At 41.6% G+C, this 19,017-nt stretch overlaps 1 protein-coding gene across 3 annotated transcripts in view; it reads right to left on the bottom strand.

Annotated features, from left to right (window-relative positions):
• The window catches only part of TTC7A (tetratricopeptide repeat domain 7A), a 191,929-nt gene that overhangs the window by 129,676 nt on the left and 43,236 nt on the right, over positions 1-19,017 (bottom strand). For all 3 annotated transcript variants that reach the window (XM_067293169.1, XM_067293170.1, XM_067293171.1), the window contains 2 exons: positions 11,462-11,599; positions 10,940-11,023 (listed from right to left, as the gene is read on the bottom strand). In XM_067293169.1, the coding sequence (XP_067149270.1) occupies positions 10,940-11,023; positions 11,462-11,599 (222 nt within the window). The remainder of the gene's footprint in view (positions 1-10,939; positions 11,024-11,461; positions 11,600-19,017) is intronic.

The following is a 19,017-nucleotide window of genomic DNA, read 5'->3' as shown; positions in this document are numbered from 1 at the left end:
GTGTGATCAGCAGATGGGGATCTGACAGAAGTTGCCCTACCACTATTTTCTAGCCCACCCCATTCCACCTGGACCACAGTCTTAGAAGTTTCCAACACCCTCATTACAGGACCCAGAGCCCCCCAAATTCTCTCATTCATGAGCTCCAGGGGAAGTTTTCTTTTCTCAGAATTTCTCCTTACATTCCCAGTTCCTCCTAAACTCTTTCCCACTGTCCCAAGACCCAAAGGCTCTCCCACTCCCTCTGAGAGCTCGCTTTCAGAAGCAAATTAAGTAGTTATGGCCTTTCTATATTACAGGAGAGCAGTAAATGCATTAATAGAAGCCTGCAGAGCCACACGAATGGCCACTCGTACCAGCTCCTGGCCATCTCTCTGATGCCCAAGGGCCCTCCCCACCAGAGTCCCTGTCAGCACACGATGCTGAGTTTGGAGCCTGCTCTAATCCCATACAATTGGTAGTCCTAACTGCAGCTTCACACTCCCACTGGTTATCAGCACTTCCCCTCCCTCACACCATACCAGAGCTGGCTGAGCCTGCCTCCTCATTTCTCCACAGAACTGAAGGTCCAGTTCTTGCTAAGGGATTCAAAAGCCTGGGTAAGAATTTGCTTGGAAGGGAGACTGGGAAAAGGGAAAAACAGATGTACAGCAGCCCTGCACATGCAAAGGGAGAGATGAGTATTGTAACACAATACACATAAGAGCCCCACAGCAGCAGAACTCAAACCACCCTCCTCCAAAAGCTTGGGTACCTGCTACTTGGTCTAAGGAAGAGCAACAGCATGTCCTAGATTCTCAAGGCTGTTCTACGTAGAGCATAAGACTAAGAAAAGTATCAAAATATTTGCTGTTTTATAATTGCAAATGCATGATTCAACAATTTGTCTAAAGCCAGAAGGAAAGTCTGTCTCAGGGCAAAGATGAGACCCAATACTCTGTTCTAGAGCTCACATTGTTACCTCACACCGCTCAAAGCCACTATATGAGTCCTGAGGTAGTAAGGAAAAGGCAGAGAAAGAAATGCAAACTCATCACTGCACTCTGCTGTTACTAGATGACTAGTATCTCTCCAAGAATGAAACTTCTTGACACCTTTTGTTTAGAAGAAATAGTGTCTCAGGTTTCAACAGCATTTTACTCCTCTTTTATAGGATGCTACCTGCACTGTAGGGAAGTGGTGTTCCCAGTACCACTGTTGGATGAGCTATAAAAGCTAGACTAGTCCCAGAAGGGTCCTAGCCTGACATATGTCCTTCCTGCCCTCCTGCCTATATTCCAGCCCCACAGGTATTTTGAGGCCAGCTCAGAGAGCCTGAGCAGTGTAGCAGCACTATGTGCATCATACTCAGTCAGTGTATATGCAGCTGAACGACACCCCCAGCCCCTGTTACCTCATCATGTAAAAGTGAACTACGAAGGCCGAGTATACAAAAGACTGTACTGTCCATAGTGTTGCGCCTTTTAAAAAAGGGATACAAATCAAACTTGGTGGTGGTTTCTCAGTTCTACGTAAGCAGCCTGACGGCAGGGAAAGCAGGAGGCACCTGGGAGCTAGTTACAGCCCCTTGGGTCAGCACAGCCAGCACTAGCACAAGCCAGAGCCACCAGTGGCCTGTTTTAATTTAGGCCATAGTTGTAAGATCTTTCAGGGTCTATACCAGAACAGAAGTGATAAAACCCGACTCCTTGCCAGTTCCTCTTGAACTCTGTTTCCTCCTTGTTTGCAGTCTGTCCATTGAGTAAGGCTGGTCCTTAGGACACAGGCCAATTATGCAGTCTCCGCTAGCCTTAAACTGCGGAGCACTTGTCAGTTCTGTCCAGAATCTCTTCAGGAGGCAACGGCACAACTGCGACTACTGAATGCAGCAAAGCAGAAAATCCAGCCCTGTGTCTATGCCCAAATGTCTTATGAGCAGAGTTACTTTACCACATGCACTCACAATCTTCTGAACATTAATTTACAAAGCGAGAGCTACAGTTTCTACAGTGTTTCTAAAACATTTGTGGAGCTATGTCACTTGAAACAAGTTCATAAAATTTGCAGTTATACATATGGACCAGGAATGGTTTCAGAAACAGGGTGGTATGAAGTCTTTCTCCCCAGCTGCATTTTAAAAATTAATTTCACCTTGGGAGCTTACTCAGCAGAAATTATATATAGATGAAAATGTTAGCCAAGGAATGGCAGTAGAAAGAATATCCCACTCTCACAGTGACCTTACTTAGAGGAGACTGGCGTAAAATATAATATCAAGGTGCTTTAGAGATATTAATTACAGGCATTAGTAGGCAGGGAGCAAATATCATTCACTCAGAGAACTGAATACAGATGTGTCATTGGTTTGTAAAAATATTTAATATGAAGCAGTGTTTGTATAACATTGAAATAATCTGATAATTAAAATGTTCATATTCTTTCACTTAGTGTGGGTGGACCAGGCAGCCAAGTGCATTGTTTGTGAGAAGCACTGCAAGGCAATAATAATTAGATTTATTGGTGAGGCATGTTTTGAGCAGAGCTTGAACTCCAAGGGAGTTCATGCTTCTTACTAATAATTCTGAGCTTCAGAGGGGCTCACATCAAAATTCAGGCCAGGATTTAAGTTCTTTCAGTTTGGCTTTCTAATTGCTGGGTTATAAACATTGCACTGGAACCAGTTCCCAAGAATTTTAGGAAGTCAGGAATTTGCCTCTGGGTCTCATTTGGCTTCTCTCTGGGAGAAAGGCTTTTAAGTCTGTCATTCCCTCCCCCCCCCCCCCCCCATATACCCATTAAACAGACACAGCTTAAAGAGAAATGACAAGCTCGCCAATAGCTGCCTCATGGGGGGTTCAGCTTTTTCTGTGGGAGGTCTAATGTAGGAGTTCCAGCTTCAGGATCCTCATCAAGTTTAAGCAGATTCATAAGCAGTCTCCTTTTGTTATGGACAACAAGGAACAGAGCTCAAATCAGGGTTATGGAATGAAAATACTGCCTTGATGGGAATATTCAGCAATTAAAAAAAGTAAACTGTGTAAGGAATCTTAAGAATCTTTATTAGCTCATTTGGGCATCTCCATCCTTCTTTTACCAACAACCTTGTGGTTTTTGCAGTGGAGACATGGGAATGACATGGCACCACTGTTTTGTGTTTAAATCTAATATCTATAGGAGGCTGTTTATCACATTTTTCCCAAACCCAATCTACTTGCATACAATATTTTCCTTCTGCAGAGATAACAGCATGTTCCACAATAATTTCTGAAAAGAAAATTAGTAAAGACAGTTGCTGAGAAGCAATGGGCAATACCGATAAATGGCTGCTTTCAATACAGACTTTTGAAAGAGCTCTGTGTACCACATTCATTATGAGGGGGCAGGGCTGTCAATCTGCAGTGAGAAATCAAAGGGAGGAGAAGGGTGGAGAAAAAGACACTTTCACCTGAGTAATTACATCTCCCATGGTTTTGAATCCTACAAGGGAGTTGTAATGTAAGGAAAAACTTCTATCCAAGTATTAAACACAATCCTCCTTCCTCATTTCCTAATTATATAATGAAGTGTGCAAGCATACACTTCAAAGATGCTTGCCTATGACCAGCATAGAAAGAAGAACAGCTTACAGGGAGTTTTTTTGCTTACCCTTCCAAAAGGCTAAAGAGATTTTGTCATCAATTTACATAAATGTATGGATGCTGTCCAAATGCTGGTATTCCTTGCTCACTCCAACACTATTTATTAATCAGTCTTTCCCCTACTCTTCTCTCCCACCCCTACCAAAGCAACAAAGGAAAATAAGGATGTAAGAGAAATTATTTCATATTCAGAAGATAAAGAAACCATGAATGTTGTTAAAGGGAGGAGGAATTTCTAGACAGTAAATCATGTCAAGCAGACCTGACACACCACAAACAGCTGCTTAACTTTTGCAGAGGTCCCCAAAACCTTTCTGCCCTTTTGCTTTTTTGGCAACACCTTCAGCCAGAGGGGAAAAGTTTCCACAAGAATGTGGACTTAGTAGCCTAAGTCCCAATTCACCTTGCAATTCAGGGTACAGATGAGTCTCCACAACTAAAATTGCTTTATTTCCAGAATAGTCCTATCTTACAAGCTGCACTATCTCAAAGGGATCATGGGGAAGCAGGGAGAATCTTTCATCAATATGCAAGATTAGTATTAATTAGTATTCCCTGCATCCTGAGATTCACAGCCATCTAGCTATAATGGCCTTGGACCGACAAGGGAAGACAACATGAGTGAGTGAGCCAGCAATTGAGAACTTCTGAATTACTTGTTCCGACGATAACTTCCCATTGAATTTCTACATTTCTGTGAAGCCCTCAGCATGAACATGATTCCCCTATAGCATTTACTTCTCTCAACACAGGGATCAATTCATCCCTTTTCTTTTAGCCTGTGTTTAGCTAATAGGAGCATTAGAGTTAAGCAGCTTCAAATATTCACTTTTAGAAGTACCTGCTAAATTCTAGGATTTAAAAACCTTAAATTTGTCCCTGATGTGAGCAACATCACCCTTTACACTTTTGTCAAGACAAGAGAATTAAGTCTGAAGGCAGTTATACAGCCCACCTATGTAATCTGCTTGACAGTCAGGAATCCTTGGAAATTTCCATTTGTTGTACTATCTACAGCACATGCACACACTCCTTCTAATCTTTCCTTTGCACCAAAAGAAACCAAACTATTGAGCATCCCCTAGATGGCTGACCTTTGTAACAAGATCTTTAACCAATGAAGGTTCAATATTTTAACTTCCATTCCCTAGCAATGCTATTTAAGGAGCCATCTGAGGCCTCTGTTGCTCCCAAGGTTCTTGCCTGCAATGCAAAGAGAAATGTACTTTTTTTTTAATGCCAGTTGCCTAGCAACCAGCCTAAGCTTTTGCAAAGAAACCAGCAGAAGGAACAGCCTAAATCATAAAATTTGTCTGCTGCTGCTGCAGAATTATGTATCAAATATATTTATAACTTTCCTTCTAACCTTCTGGAAAGCTGTATGTTGGCATTATAGGCATGTCTGAGTCAAACTTGAAGCTCCTTGGAAGCTGTTAAATACATCTGCTTTTGCTGCACTGTTTTAAATAAGGGGAAGTATTCCTTTTTCTGGGTGCAACACAGATGAGAGCAGTTCAGATATTAGCTTTCCATTATTAGGCTGCAGCTGGTATGTATCAGCAATTCAAAGGGCTCCAAAAATCAAAGTTCATGCCTGTGTAAGACTGGTTTCAAAATCCTAAAAATGCTGCCAGCACAAGCCCTGGGTAAGCCTGCATTATGTCCAACCAGCCAAGGGGAGCACAGTGACACTGCAAGGCTGACTCTGGGAGAGCAGGAGTCCAGTCCTCCAGCAAAACAACTGAATGACAAGGCCAGGAAGGATATGATTATTTCCCTTTGCATTGCACGAGACACCTCCTGAAGCATTATGTTAAGAAAACCGTCCAGGTAGATGAGCGTGGCTCTTACTCCCTCCTTCCCTTAAACATGAAGGAACATAGGAAGATTAAGAGCAGAGAGGAGCATTTCCTGGAGTTAAAAGCAGCTTTATTTGCCTGACTTTGCAAGGTGCCATGCTTAGAGTTTAATCCTCCTGCTACCAGCCTATCTTATTTATACGGTAATGTTGCTCATTGTCCCTAGAGTGTCCCCAGTACAGACTAGCAGGGGCCAGGGAGGATCAGCAGTGATGCAATCATTTCCTAACTCATGCAATTGCTGTCCTAAAGGCAAGCGCTAGGCTGATGGTCTTCTGTGCACACTGGACAAGAGGCCGAAGTGGTGTGCCAGGTGCCCCATAAGCACACAACCACAGTCTGCAATCCTATCACAAGGCCTGCTGAGCTTTGTCCCTGCCTCCAGGTAACCACTTGCAGCTCCACTGGCCTCTCGCAGAGACTCTTCCCCACAGCCCTTTCAGCTGCTCTGGAGCTCTTCCCTTATGCACGTCTCTCTGCTCCTCATCCCCCACACCAGTACGAGAGCAGGTCCATCCCCTCCCAGCGGATACTTTGGGCTTCCCACATCTGGCCGCAAACTGCATCGCGCCCCACCCCTCCTCTCAACAGAGCAGATACAATCAATCTTACAGCTTATAACTCGCTAATCAAGCCTTTTTTAGGGCAGAAATATTAAATTTGTGCATGAAAAATGCTTCTATTCACTGAATATTCTAAAAGCCTTAATAAACACCCACTGGACATGAAAGATCACTGTAAGACTGTTGTGAGTTGACTAACTCAGTTTTGGTACCCAGAGCTTTTAGAACAGGTACACTCAGCATTCACAGAATAATTTCACATATACCCCTAAAGACACTTCCCCTACCCCAGAAAAATTGCACATCATTGTCATTAAACACAAATCCTGTCTCCTTGGATTGGCAGTTAGAAGAGAGGCATTAACATTGCTTTATATTGCTCAAGGCATGTCATTTGCATTATCGGTTCATCTTTTCCTTAAGCAGCATCACAAATAAAAAGACAGCTACAGATGCAGGTACAGAAGACTTTCTGAAGAACTGTTGATTTGTTCAAGTTGGAGTCCAGTCCCATGATGTGCTTCTGAGTCTCTGCTCCCAAAGGGCTCCAGTGATACTTCGGGACACCTCGGTTGCATCCCACGCGGGGCTGCTAGGTGTGAAAGGGGGCAGGACATGTAACTGATCCAACTGGTTCGAGGCCAGGGAAGTGCTCACAAGCACATAGGGACTCTATTCGCATCCCTTGTGATACATCATCTAGACACTCTGATTTGACAATTTTGTCTCAAACTTCAGATACCTCAATAGAGCTGCCCAAGTCTGCAGAAGTGCCATGTGCCGGTAACCTCCACCACTTCCAGTCGAAGCTGCTTAGCTGACAAGCAGCAGCAGAGAACAAGCCTGCCCCAAACTGCCATCTTTCTCTTCACATGGTCTTCTCCACTCTGTAAAAGTTTGTTCCTTCCTTCCCCCACTCTGCTGAATACAGGTCAGTTTTACTTTCTGAAAGTCCTGAGAGAAGCAGATTCAACCCTGCTGCACTCATTTGGCAACAGGACAGTGGCTCGTCTCAGTGCCCGAGGACTCTGCTGGACAGCTTTGGGTTCTCGCACCGCTCACCCCTCAGACTCCAGCCTGTCTGCACATGGCAGAGCCAAGGAACTGTTACATCCACCCAACCTCTGCCTGTCATATTACCAAATCCTGATGGTTATTACCAGTAGGAGCAACTTAAAGCAGCTGTGAAGTTCAGCCTCCAGGTTTCCAGAATCAGTGCAGAAGAACAGGGTGCTGCATTAGATTGATTTAAACCTTTTCCTTGACTATCAAGAATTGCACTTGGCCATAAAGGGTCTCTCAGGATACTCTTTCTTACAGCAGACATCTTTGCCATTGCCTAGGCTTTCCCAATGTTTTATCTAAAACTGCCTATAAAAGTCTTTCAAATTTCATGCTGGATTTTAAATCTTTTGAAGAAAACATACTCCTTTTGTTCAGAAAATACACAGTTCAGTATACATGCATTGCCAAGAATACCCCCCTACTCAAGGATTAAAAAACAACTAAGTCACACTATCTTTCTCAGTATGCAAAGCATGGAGAAGCATAGGAAAGCAAAATCACTGTCACTCCATTATTTCTATTGCTTAAGTGGATAGAAGACAGATAGGAAGGCTACGCTTCTCTGAGCTTTCTCATTCACTGTTTTATGAAGCCCTAAGGCATCACTTGCTCTGTAAGAACTTTCTGAAGTGATGTGCCTATTTTTGTTAAGAGACGTGCTTTTTAAAATAATGTGTAAACTCAAGCACACGTATAGTAATGAGCCTAGGTGGCTGACTTGATATTCAGACTGATCACTTGTGAAAAATGACAGCCACCATTTGGCAATTTGTTGGCTGGCAGAGAGAGAAAATAGTTTGAAGTACAATTCAGTTGACTTGACCTGAAGAAGATCAATATGCAAAGTAAAACTAGTCAAATGTAGTGTGGAAGAGAGGGCAGATAGGCTTTGGAGCACTTTTTTAAAGGGCAGACTTTGAAAATACTAAAAAAAAAATGTAAAAAAAAAAGTGAAGTTTCCAGCATTTACAGGTTGATAAAAGGGTTCCTGTCATACTCAAGATTTATGAGCATGATTTGCTGTACTGCAGAACAAGTAACACTGCAGGATGTGAGATCTCATTACCAAGAAATGAGATCAGGAATTGTCTGTGACTGAGCGACAGGTGAAAACAGATCTTTTAAAAGCGCAAGTGTGCTCTGCATTTCATGGCCTAGACCAACCACACTGTTTCCTCATCAGTTCTTCCCGCTGCACTGGAGCACTTACACTGAAATGAACTCTGTCCTGCTATCAAGCTGCAAAACAGTATAAAAATGTATGCCACATCTCCCATTAGCAAGATGAGGCATTGCAGAGTATATGACAGGAATCCTCAGGGAATACTTTGGGATTAGAAATGAAACGCTGCACAGATCGGATTGTTGGGTAAGGGAATTCCCTCTGCCCCATATAAGACTTAGAACATTTAGAGCTGTTACATCAATTGGCAAGATTGGGCCATTTTACCTCCTAAATATTTAAAGTTCAGGCAGAGAGATACGACATTTGAAAAACTAAAAAGAAGGGACAGTTATAGAGACAGTTACTTGTGTTGCTCTTTGTGGTTCTTCTCCCCTCTCCCCCCCCCCCCTTTTTTTTTAATACCACAAATACAATATCTACTAGGGAAGCAGAAGAGGTATGCAATCATACAGGGAGAGGACAGTTCTCACAGTAATTGTTAGAGGCTAAATATCATGCCCCATCTCTCTCATCCACGCTAGTCTAAGATTAACATCAACAGTTATATCCAGATTTGTTCTCCAGCAGATTAGTGGAGCTACAGCTTTGTCTGCTCTTGAGAAACAGGTTATACAACCAGAAAGGCCAATAAGCCAGTGTTAAGGGAAGATACAGTGCCTTTCCTTCATAGCCGATCTTGTCATTGTTGTCCTGAGGACCAAGAGATCGGGTATCCAGAGGATTTGCAAAGGTCCAGAGGGCAGCTACGTGCTAACTGCAGCTGAATGCCAAGGGGAGTTGGACCTGACTTCTAAACCCAGCACCTGACATAGGCCAGTGTAAGGTATTAGCACCATGGCACCAAGCTCATTGTTCAGCTATACCAGCAGTAGCTTCAGGTTTCCCTGTATGTGATTGAGCCTAGCTATCATTTTTGTATTTATAATTGAGTTTCAAAATGCTTGTCCTGAATTCCTACAGGAATTTGTGAGGCTCTCTTACAAAACATTCCCTTTCAGCTCCCTGCTCTTCCTGTATCTACTATGCTTTGTCAGAGGTTTGTATCTCTTTTCTGCTTGTAACAGATATAGCTGATTTATGAAATAATCATGGAGTCACAACACAGAGTCAGAGCTCACAAGGTCCCAGTCCAGGCTCACGTGTCCACCCTTACAGGGGCGCCTTACAGGGGGATCATTGCTGACTGATATTTGTCTACGGTGTTCCACAGACCCCCAGCAACACAGGCTCCACACAACCTCCCCAGGTGATCCTTCTCCAGTGTACCACTACTGGTTTTTTTGCCTCCTAATAGTTAACATGAACTCATCTTGCCACAACTGAAAGCCATCACATCTTGTTCTATCCATCACAGACAAGATTATTAACCCCTTTGCAATAGCATTTGAAGACTTGTTTCTGTCTTGGACCCTTTTTTCCCCTGCTTCAGGGAAAAAAAATCCATTCCTTTCAATCTTTCCCCAGTTCTGTCTCCTATACCTGTAGCCATCCTTTACACTCTCCTTTTTTAGACTTCCTCTCAATGGTTGGCTATTTTCTTGAAGTATGAAGCACAGCAACAGGCAGTGCTCCAGATAAGGTTTTGTCTGTGCTTGTAAAAGCAAAGGAATCCCTTCAGACCTCTTGCAAGCTGTGCTGCCACTTTTACATTACAAGATGACAACGACTTCCCAAAAGCATGACATTGTATATTCATCTCCAGCTTTCACTCCAAAGCCACTGTTTCCAATTCAGCTTAGATCCATAAAAGGTCAAAAGTAGTTATCATTTGGCAGACAACTGGTCCCTTGACTAAAGTAATTGGCAGTCTCTGCCCATCCCTTATATTCCATGGGCATAGAGTACGAGGGCACGTTAAGTGTTCTGCTACTGCACAGCATTAATTTGCTCACAAATCCTAAAGATTGTAGTTGGAGACTCCCAGAATGAACAGGCTAAAAACATTACTTACTTATCCTGCAAGAAGTCACCATTTTTAAGGCAGTTAAAGAAAAGCTCATGCTTCCTCAGCCTGTCTTTTGCAAGAAGACTTTACTCATCTCAGTGGCAGCTTTAAGAAATATTATATTAATTAAAAAAAAAACAAAAAACACATACATGTTAAAACACATGCCTGTGCATGCATTCACTTAGCCTTTGTTTTTCTATAGTATCTTTTGTACCAAGATTAAAGCACTTAAAAAAACATTAATCCTCACAATCCCTCTATGAAAAAAATACATTAAAATTTCCTTTATCAGATAGAGAAACCACAGCTTAGAGAGAGGTTGAGTCGACTGCCCAAAGCCACAGAGCAAGCTGATGACAGACTTTCTTAAACACAGTATCTTTCTTATTCTAAGCACATTTACAATAAATCTGAAGAGAAACCGGACAACTGCATACTGCTTTGCAATCCACACCTATGCACAAAGTTTGTTTTCCACTTGATAATGAGGAGCAAACACGATGTGGAAAAACTGATACACAGAATACCACATGCAAAACTGACCACCAAGTGCAATTGCAGTCTAAAAGGACTGACCTTTCACGTAGGCTGTCTGAAGGCACTTATCCACACAACGTACAAGACTGCACATCCAAATAAACCAGATACACTCTGGCAGAGGAAAACATGCGCTTTTTTAGCTCTTTTGGTTTGAATCTTACCTTTCCACAAGCAACCATGGACAGGGCAAGCTGGTACCAGAGGTGGAATTCATCAAATGCAAACTTCATGGCTCTCTCCAAGCACTGAGAAGTAGATGTTGAAAGAAGTGTCAGACTCTTTTCTTTTTGACATCTTTTGTCAAGACTGCTGCCTTAGCATAGCTCAGCAATCAAACGAGGAGTGACGTGTTGTGACAAAGGTGGGTTTTTTTTGTTTTGTTTTGTTTTTTTAAACAAGACCGTTTTCCTCTCCTCAGTTAACGGACTCTGCTAGTATACAGCATCACTTCAAATCAGAGTCACTCTGTTCAAGTGCCTACATATAAATTAGTGTAGTGCCTCTAACATTTCTGTGTATATTTTTTGCTTGTGCTTCCGTAGGTCAGTAGCTATTTCTACTAATCTCCATGTACTACGCTTCTTTTTCACTTCCCCTACCAAGGGCCAACAATTGTTATCGAAAAGACAGGTTTTGCTTGCAAAACTTGGGTGGAAGTTTCAGCAAAAACCAGGAGGAGGTACCTCAGAAAGCATGACATACTGCCCTCTTCTGCCCAGTGTGATACTGAGGAGGTCATAGACTGCAGAGGCATCCTGGAGGCTGACAGCTCGGTCGTCCTGCTGGTCAGGGGCACGGCTGATTACTGCATCCCGGTTTGCCTGGGCACAGACACAATTGGGGCATCAGAACCTCACAAGAGCAAGGCAAGAGAGCCAACGCCTCCACAGAAAGTCCTACCTGTCATCCACAGCATACTGTTTAAAATCATCAAGTTTTTTTTTTTTTTTTAATCCCCAAATAAGGAAAATGTTTCCCTATGAAAGTAGACTTATTTGCCTACAAGAGGCAAACTCAGGAAGACAGCTGTACATACAGAAAGGAACTGCTGGGAATAACCTCATCTTGATTTATTTCACAGAATGAAAGCAATTAGAGCAAACCTACCATATAAGATTCTCCAACAAGCAGAAGCCTAAGCCCATCCTTATACCATGTTCTTTATTATTATAATTGCCTGCAACTGTGATAACTGCATCCACAGTTGATATATATTTGTCTTCCGTGTCTGCCCTTGGTTACTTCCCAATAGCGTGTTGTTTTAATCCTTTCTGCTACTCGCTTTTTATTTTCTAATTTAAGAAGGTTACCTTAATAATCAGATCTTCTCGCCATCAGTTAATGCAATTAGAGGTCTGGCCAAAGCAATAGTAAACAATTATTTTTAAAATATCCTATTGTGTAAGTATTTATTACGCAAAATTTATCACTGCATTGCTCAGTCTAGATCAATTTAAAATAAACAATACTTTTCACAGAAAGTTATTAGTTTAGCATTTTTCAAGAAATGTTCCAAGATATCATGCCATAGACTGAAATTCATGTCAAGACCCCAGCCTCTGTTTTCTGAGGACAAAGGGGGAAATCTTGATCCCAGAGCCATCAGAAAAGTCCCTCTGGTTTCAGAGCACCCAGGACCTCACCCAGACCACTTAACCTCTGAGAAGGGCAGTGCTCTATGCTGCTGAGCAGCAGCACTGATTGATAGCACTGATACACTGCCCTGGGCTACCCAGCTGAAAAGGCTGCAACACAAGACATTCAGGTCTAGACATCTAAAAGATCAGAAAAATTAAGAGATTGCCAAGAGTTTCACCTAGGGCAAAAACAAACAAAAAATTGCTTCCTCCCTAAAGCAGGGAGGCTATAAGACTTGTTTCATAATACTTACTACTATAATCTTATGTCTATTTCTTTTAATTGCAGAGAGATTTTCTTTTTCCTAAAACGGTTAAACACGGGAATTAAGTGTAATAAAAATTTCCAGAATATGTAGCTCTTAAGGCCCACGCATATTTCATTATGATTAAGCTGCAGCTGTTTCATCATGATATTATCTGTGTAATGCCCCAGTTCCAAGCATTCTTCATCACAGCCTTCAGCCGAGACAGCAAACACAATTACTGACAACTAACACAATCACAACCAAGAGCTAAATGGCGACTACAGTTAAAGGCAAACAGATCAAGTTCAGTCCAGTGTTTAGACTGCATACAAATAAACTTATACCCAACTCTTGTAGCAACAAAAATATTTTTCCATGTTACTGTAAAAGGCATAATTTATAATTTAAAAAAAATGAATCAGAACAATAGGTTGCATGAAAAAATGAAACCAACTTCAGACAGAAAAATCTTGCAATCAGAACACAAACACAATTTATTTGTCTTTACAAAAAATTTGCTTGTGCTTTGTTCAGACTTAATCTGAGATTGCTACCATAAAAGAAAGTAAGGAGTTAAAGAAAAAGCATATACAGAATAATCTTGAGATTGCTCCTCTAAAAAGAAAGTAAGAAGTTAAAGAAAAAGCATATTTAGAATGATCCTTATTGCTAAGTGAATCCTCCTACGTATATAAAACAGCATTAACAAATTTTCTGCACCAGTTATTGTTATGACAATTGTTTGTAGAAAATAGCTACTGAGATAGCACCCCCATGCTCTGTAATCTGATAATCAACTTCGTATCAGTCAGTTATAGCCTCATGCTTTTTTGGGCATCCATCTAGCATCAAACTGTGATTTTTAAGTTGATGCATTTGCAAAGATAGAAAATCAGTCTGAATTGATGAGTGTTCATTAATTTCTGCTAACAAATATTGGTACTATATGCACTAACACATCCATATTCTGCAATAAGCAGGAACACATCACATATTGCAAGGATGCAACACGCTAAAATTGACCGTTATATGGAACGTACTGTACTTTTCCTAGATAGACAGCACTTAACAACATGCTCCTAGGAAGGACTAATATTCCAATAAAAAAATCATAAACCTGCTTATTTTGTTCAAGCTTTCAAATCTCAAAGCCCGAGCTGGTCTGTATTCTATCTCTCTCTCTCTCCACTTGCACATGTAGAAGTTGCCATTGAGCAAACTCGCCAAGTCATTTGTATCCCGACAATTGCTCTTATGGTTATGCAATTACTGACCCTACTTCCAATTGCTAATCGCAGCTGCTCAGAATCAAGAAGTTCTTGCATTAGCACAGAATTCCAGGTGACAGGGCTGTAAGAAAAAGAGCCAAAGAGTGCAAATCTCCTAATAAACTCACTGAACATTAACAAGAATGCGGAGCATGTAGGCCGCAATAACAGCCATCATCCCAAGGCTCAAGGGACCATTTACTACTGTAATGTTACATATAGGAGGGTGGAGGAAGGAAATCTGAATCATTGTTTCTGGAAATCCACTCAGGAAAAATCAAAATGTATCTATGGTCTCTCACAGAATGAAGGGTACTGTGATCTGGATTATCATTAGCCAACCTCTGTTTATTTGCATTTTTGCTAATTTCAAGGGGGCAGTGAAAAATCCTGACAACTGCTGGCAAGTACAGGTGCTAAGTAGTTGTAGAGCAACTGCAACATGACGTATACAGATTCTGTCCGACAGGGAACTTTACATATTGAAAAGCACACACAAAAAGAGAGATGCAGATGATACTGTGCTTTTTCCATTTGTACTTACAGCATCTACCAACACTCACACATCTTCAGCTGTCTTTAGACACTAAACCTTTCAGGAGCTAACTTCCCTCTTTGTCCTCACTTATCAAATTTGTCAATAAAGCATGTAGTTGTTATACCCAGGTGCTCATTAGTGATAGCATCTAGGCTTACCTACTTTCAGCTACACAACAGGGACAGTAACTCCTACTATTATGAGAATTATTTTCCATTAACAGCAAAATTTAATTTCACCTGAAAAAGAAATGCATACTGCATAATACAATGAAACCAACACCTCCTCACTGCAGAAAACAAATCATAAGAACTGGATTTCTGGCCTCATTATTTATCTTTTGGGAAAATTTCCCTTTGGTATTCATGGAGACTAAATTGTATACGTTGCCAGATACATCACCAGAGAGAAATTTCATTTTGCATTTGAGAATGCAAACATATAAGCCATCTACATCAACATTTTTTCCACATCTATGCATTTCTATTCTTTCAGGCCACTAATTTTTCTGAACACAAATGCAAAAAGCCCTGTTTCTAGAACAGTGGTCTCCAAACAGTGTATCAATAACATAAGTAGCAATTCCTAATTTTTCCCATTGCATTATTTCCTCCTCCTTTTCAACTACTAAGCAGCATCAAAATATAGCTACAAATACATTTGCAACACTACCAATATGATTTTTCCCTTTAAGCTGTTACCATTGTCACATGGACATGCCTTATCTGTACACAAGTGGGATTAAGAGAGATGGCGAGTCACACCACTATTAAAAAGAGAACCTCTGTTCAAGGCCTATTGTATGGGACAGACAAGGTCACTAATATTACCAACAGGAGCTTCAGCACCAGGAGTTAGTGTAACCTACATTACACAGAGAAAAATATACAGTTAATTCTCCTTTATTTTGAGTATTTCCAGGTAATAAAGCAACCCAGACACACATCACATTTCATATTTTGGGATGCATTAGACACTCAAGTGGCTCTGCACAGAGGTGGGTCAGACATGACATCAAACCTATTCTGGGAGGACACAGCAGTCAGTCCCACCAAGCAGCACATGGACCACGAGCACCTTCATTCAGCTCTCTGCCACCTCTTGCCCAGCCAGGAGCCACAGCCCGCCTGCAGGCGGCATGCACCCAGAAGGCTCCAGCACAGATTGCTGGCCCCGAGCTGACCCATGGCCGTGCAGAGCCATACTGCTGTCCATCTCCTGCTTCAGTCCCAACTCACAACACACAGGTGCTCAAGCTGACCAGGTTCAGCAGGGCTTTTCAGGGCGGGCTCAGGCAACGCAGCACTATGGGACTTTCAGACCCACGCTGGCTGTGAGAGCAGGAAAGATGCCTGCCTTTATGTAGTCCTGCAACACAACGAACAGCCCTGCTGAACTACACATAGCTTGTGTCTTCATATATGATATACTTACCTGCAAACCAGATAAGCCACCTATCCATGGAGGATTCACTGTACATCACTGACACTCCTATGCCAGTCACATGACAATTACAGTTTATGGCATGTTTATTACATGTATCTGTAGAAAGGAAAAGAGCTGCAGCAAATCCAAACAGCCATTACCTCAGCAGTTATTATGCATGCAGTTACACTGCAGAAAATTAAATTTTACCACAGCAGAGATGTGCTTCTTAATACAACATCAAGCAATCATATGAATTACAATAGAGCATATTCCATGCAGCAGCCTGTTCTCAAAACAATTAGTTATGAAGTATCTTTAACCGCTCACTTTTAAACAGGGCACCCCCCCCCTTTTTTTTTTTTTTTTTTTTTTAAGAAAGCTATTAAAATCTTTAATGAGGGCCTGCTGCCTGCTCCCTAACTCATGGGCATTCTAGTGTTCAACATGTGCCTTTTCATAACGGACATAATTGCCACATCCACTGCAACCATATATATAGAACAGCAGCATGTTTTATACAGTGTACTGTAATAACATAATTGGTGTGGTTCAATACTAATGTTAAGAGAGGGAAAACAAATGTCATGTATGTAAGACTGACAACAAGCCTTTGAAATCATGCAATTCACATCTGTACTGCTGAGGGCTGGGAAATATCTAGCCCATATCCCTATAGGTTCTCCATTCTGCCAGCTGTTTTGCCTGTACTGCCAATGAAATGAATGAGGTCTTCGCAATGGCATGCCTCCATTCACAAGGCAGAAGCTATAGGCTTTTTGTCTAAGTTACTGACGGTCTCTACACAGCACTTGAAGGCTTCCCTCACTAATATACACACAGAAAATACTCAGGGCTGACTGCTGTGCTGCTATGAAAATGGGAAGCAGGTGGAACAGGCAGGAAGTACACTCTTGACCACTCCGAAAATTGCTCTTACGGATCACAGCTGGCTCCATTTCAGGCCAGAAATACAGAAAATGAAAACTGTGAAATACGTGGCACCTGTCTCATTTCTGGTAGACAAAAGCTCACAAATGACTCATACCCCATTTAGATATCTCAGCAAAACAGCTAATAGATACAAAGAGGCTGGGAGGCCAAATTACTCTCTCACCTCCAGCACAAACACAGCAGAGCATGGCAGAGGGTTTTGCCTGTGTCAGCAGCACCTCGTTTAGAATGAGAAAGCAACTCTGCTTCTACAGACATCAAGGTGGCAAACAAATTCATGAAACCAAAGCAAATAAGCAAGCCATATCCTCAAAAGAAATCACTGGCTGGCTAACCTACTGGGGGCTTGGCCCATGTGTGAGGGTATTAATTCTAAATCTTGTTATTTTTCCTTCTTTCACTCAATGTAAGTGCTTTCTTTTGAACAAAATGCATCAGTAGTTTACACACAACAGAATTAGAAAGATATCTACTATAAGTCACTGGAGAATTACAACCCAAATAAAAAAAAAAAAGGGGGGCTATTTTCCACTCCCACAATGTAGCCATTTTGCAAAAACATATCAGAGACTTGAATTATCCTTGAAAAGTTAACAGCATGTGAATACTCTTAAGTTTTCCCCTTGTTCTGACACTTGGTAATAAAAAAATGACTATCTTATCTTTCACTGGGTATTTTTTCATGGCTTCTATTGCAGCAGAACTAATTCTGAAAGCATCACTGAAAGCAGACCAGACCCATTTGCTCCCCCCCCCCCCCAAAAAAAACAGCAAAAAACCCACAAACCAGAAACAAAACAAAAAAACAACTACACAAAAGGGAGAGGGAAGGGAGAAAGTAATGTAACAAGCAGAGTAAGACAGGTATATGGGTACTGTCTCGGGTACCCAAGTCAAATATTTTCTATCAGTAATCTGCATTTAGGAAGTTGTTATCTTTCAAGTATTTGGATACTCCTTGCAAGTTTGGAAACAAGACTCACTAATGCAAAGCAGAGGGGAAAAAAAGCTCTCTACCCTATCACAGAAACTCAGATTAGAACTATTTATTCAAGAGGAAACTAATAGAGGTGATGTATTTCCCACTGGAAACATTCTGCAGTCCATCATCTTTGCAGGCCTGAAAAGCATAGCTTTGCCTTGCAGACCAGTCAGGGAGACAGTTTGGTTTGCTATTGGAAGTGCAACACAACAATTTGCCTAGATCAAGACAGGAACCTGAAGAGCAAGCAATCCTGTTCCCAGTCATCTTTTTCAGCTACCATCATCTGATAACCCTCAAAGAAATAAAACAGCTAGACAACCATCACGAGTATCATCACTAGGCTTGGTCTTGTTAAGAAAAACAAAACCAGAAGAGACTTACAGAAGCAACACAAGATTCTTTCTTCCTCCACAACCCATTTGTTGGACAGTGTGATCTTATAAAGTTAGAAACTGTACAGGTGATGGGGTTTACTTATTTCTGTGTTTAAAAATAATGGGGTTGAATCTTGTTCCCTTAAGAGCAGTTTCACAACCATGAGTTTGCTCTCATTAGTAAAAAGAATAGGACAAGTCCTAGTATCTTAGTTTCCCCTTCACCATCTGTTCTATGCTCTTGGGCTCTCTAAGGTCAAATCGCCTTTAGGGATTCAAATCGGAGATAAGATGGGGATGACATTTCTAATCTTTGTTGCACAGGCACAGAATTTCTTAGTTTTGGACAAAAGAAGCTTCATTTTCAGTTTGACCTAAGTGACAGAGCTGGGAAAAAAAGAAAAAGAAAGGAAAAAAAAAACCCACCGGCATTACCTCGTATGTTTGGTGGATCCACACCAGCCAGAACCCCTAGCTGTAAGAGCCAGCATTGACAAGGCCTGTAAAGGAATTCTAGACTGTCCTTTAGACCTCAAACTCAAGAACAAAAGATTTCCAAACGTAAATAAAGAATATTTTTTTTTACCTCAAAAGTAAATGCAGAAATTAACAGCAAGTGTTCCATTCCAGGCTCTGAGAAACTTCTGACTGATTAAAAGGGGCAGTGCAGTCAACTCTGAGAACACCTCTGAGAGTGGTTATCAAAACAAACAAAACTGCAGTTAAGGGTAAGTCCTGTCAAACTTCCCCTGCCTACTCCCAGCAGCACAAGGCACCCAGAATCGCTGACAGCAGAACCAGTGCCGTTCC

The sequence above is a fragment of the Apteryx mantelli genome, chromosome 3 (genome assembly GCF_036417845.1).
Source record: "Apteryx mantelli isolate bAptMan1 chromosome 3, bAptMan1.hap1, whole genome shotgun sequence".
In the NCBI taxonomy this organism is placed as follows: domain Eukaryota; kingdom Metazoa; phylum Chordata; class Aves; order Apterygiformes; family Apterygidae; genus Apteryx; species Apteryx mantelli.
Note: the sequence above shows the minus strand (reverse complement) of the source record. Positions and strands in the feature narration are given on the sequence as shown.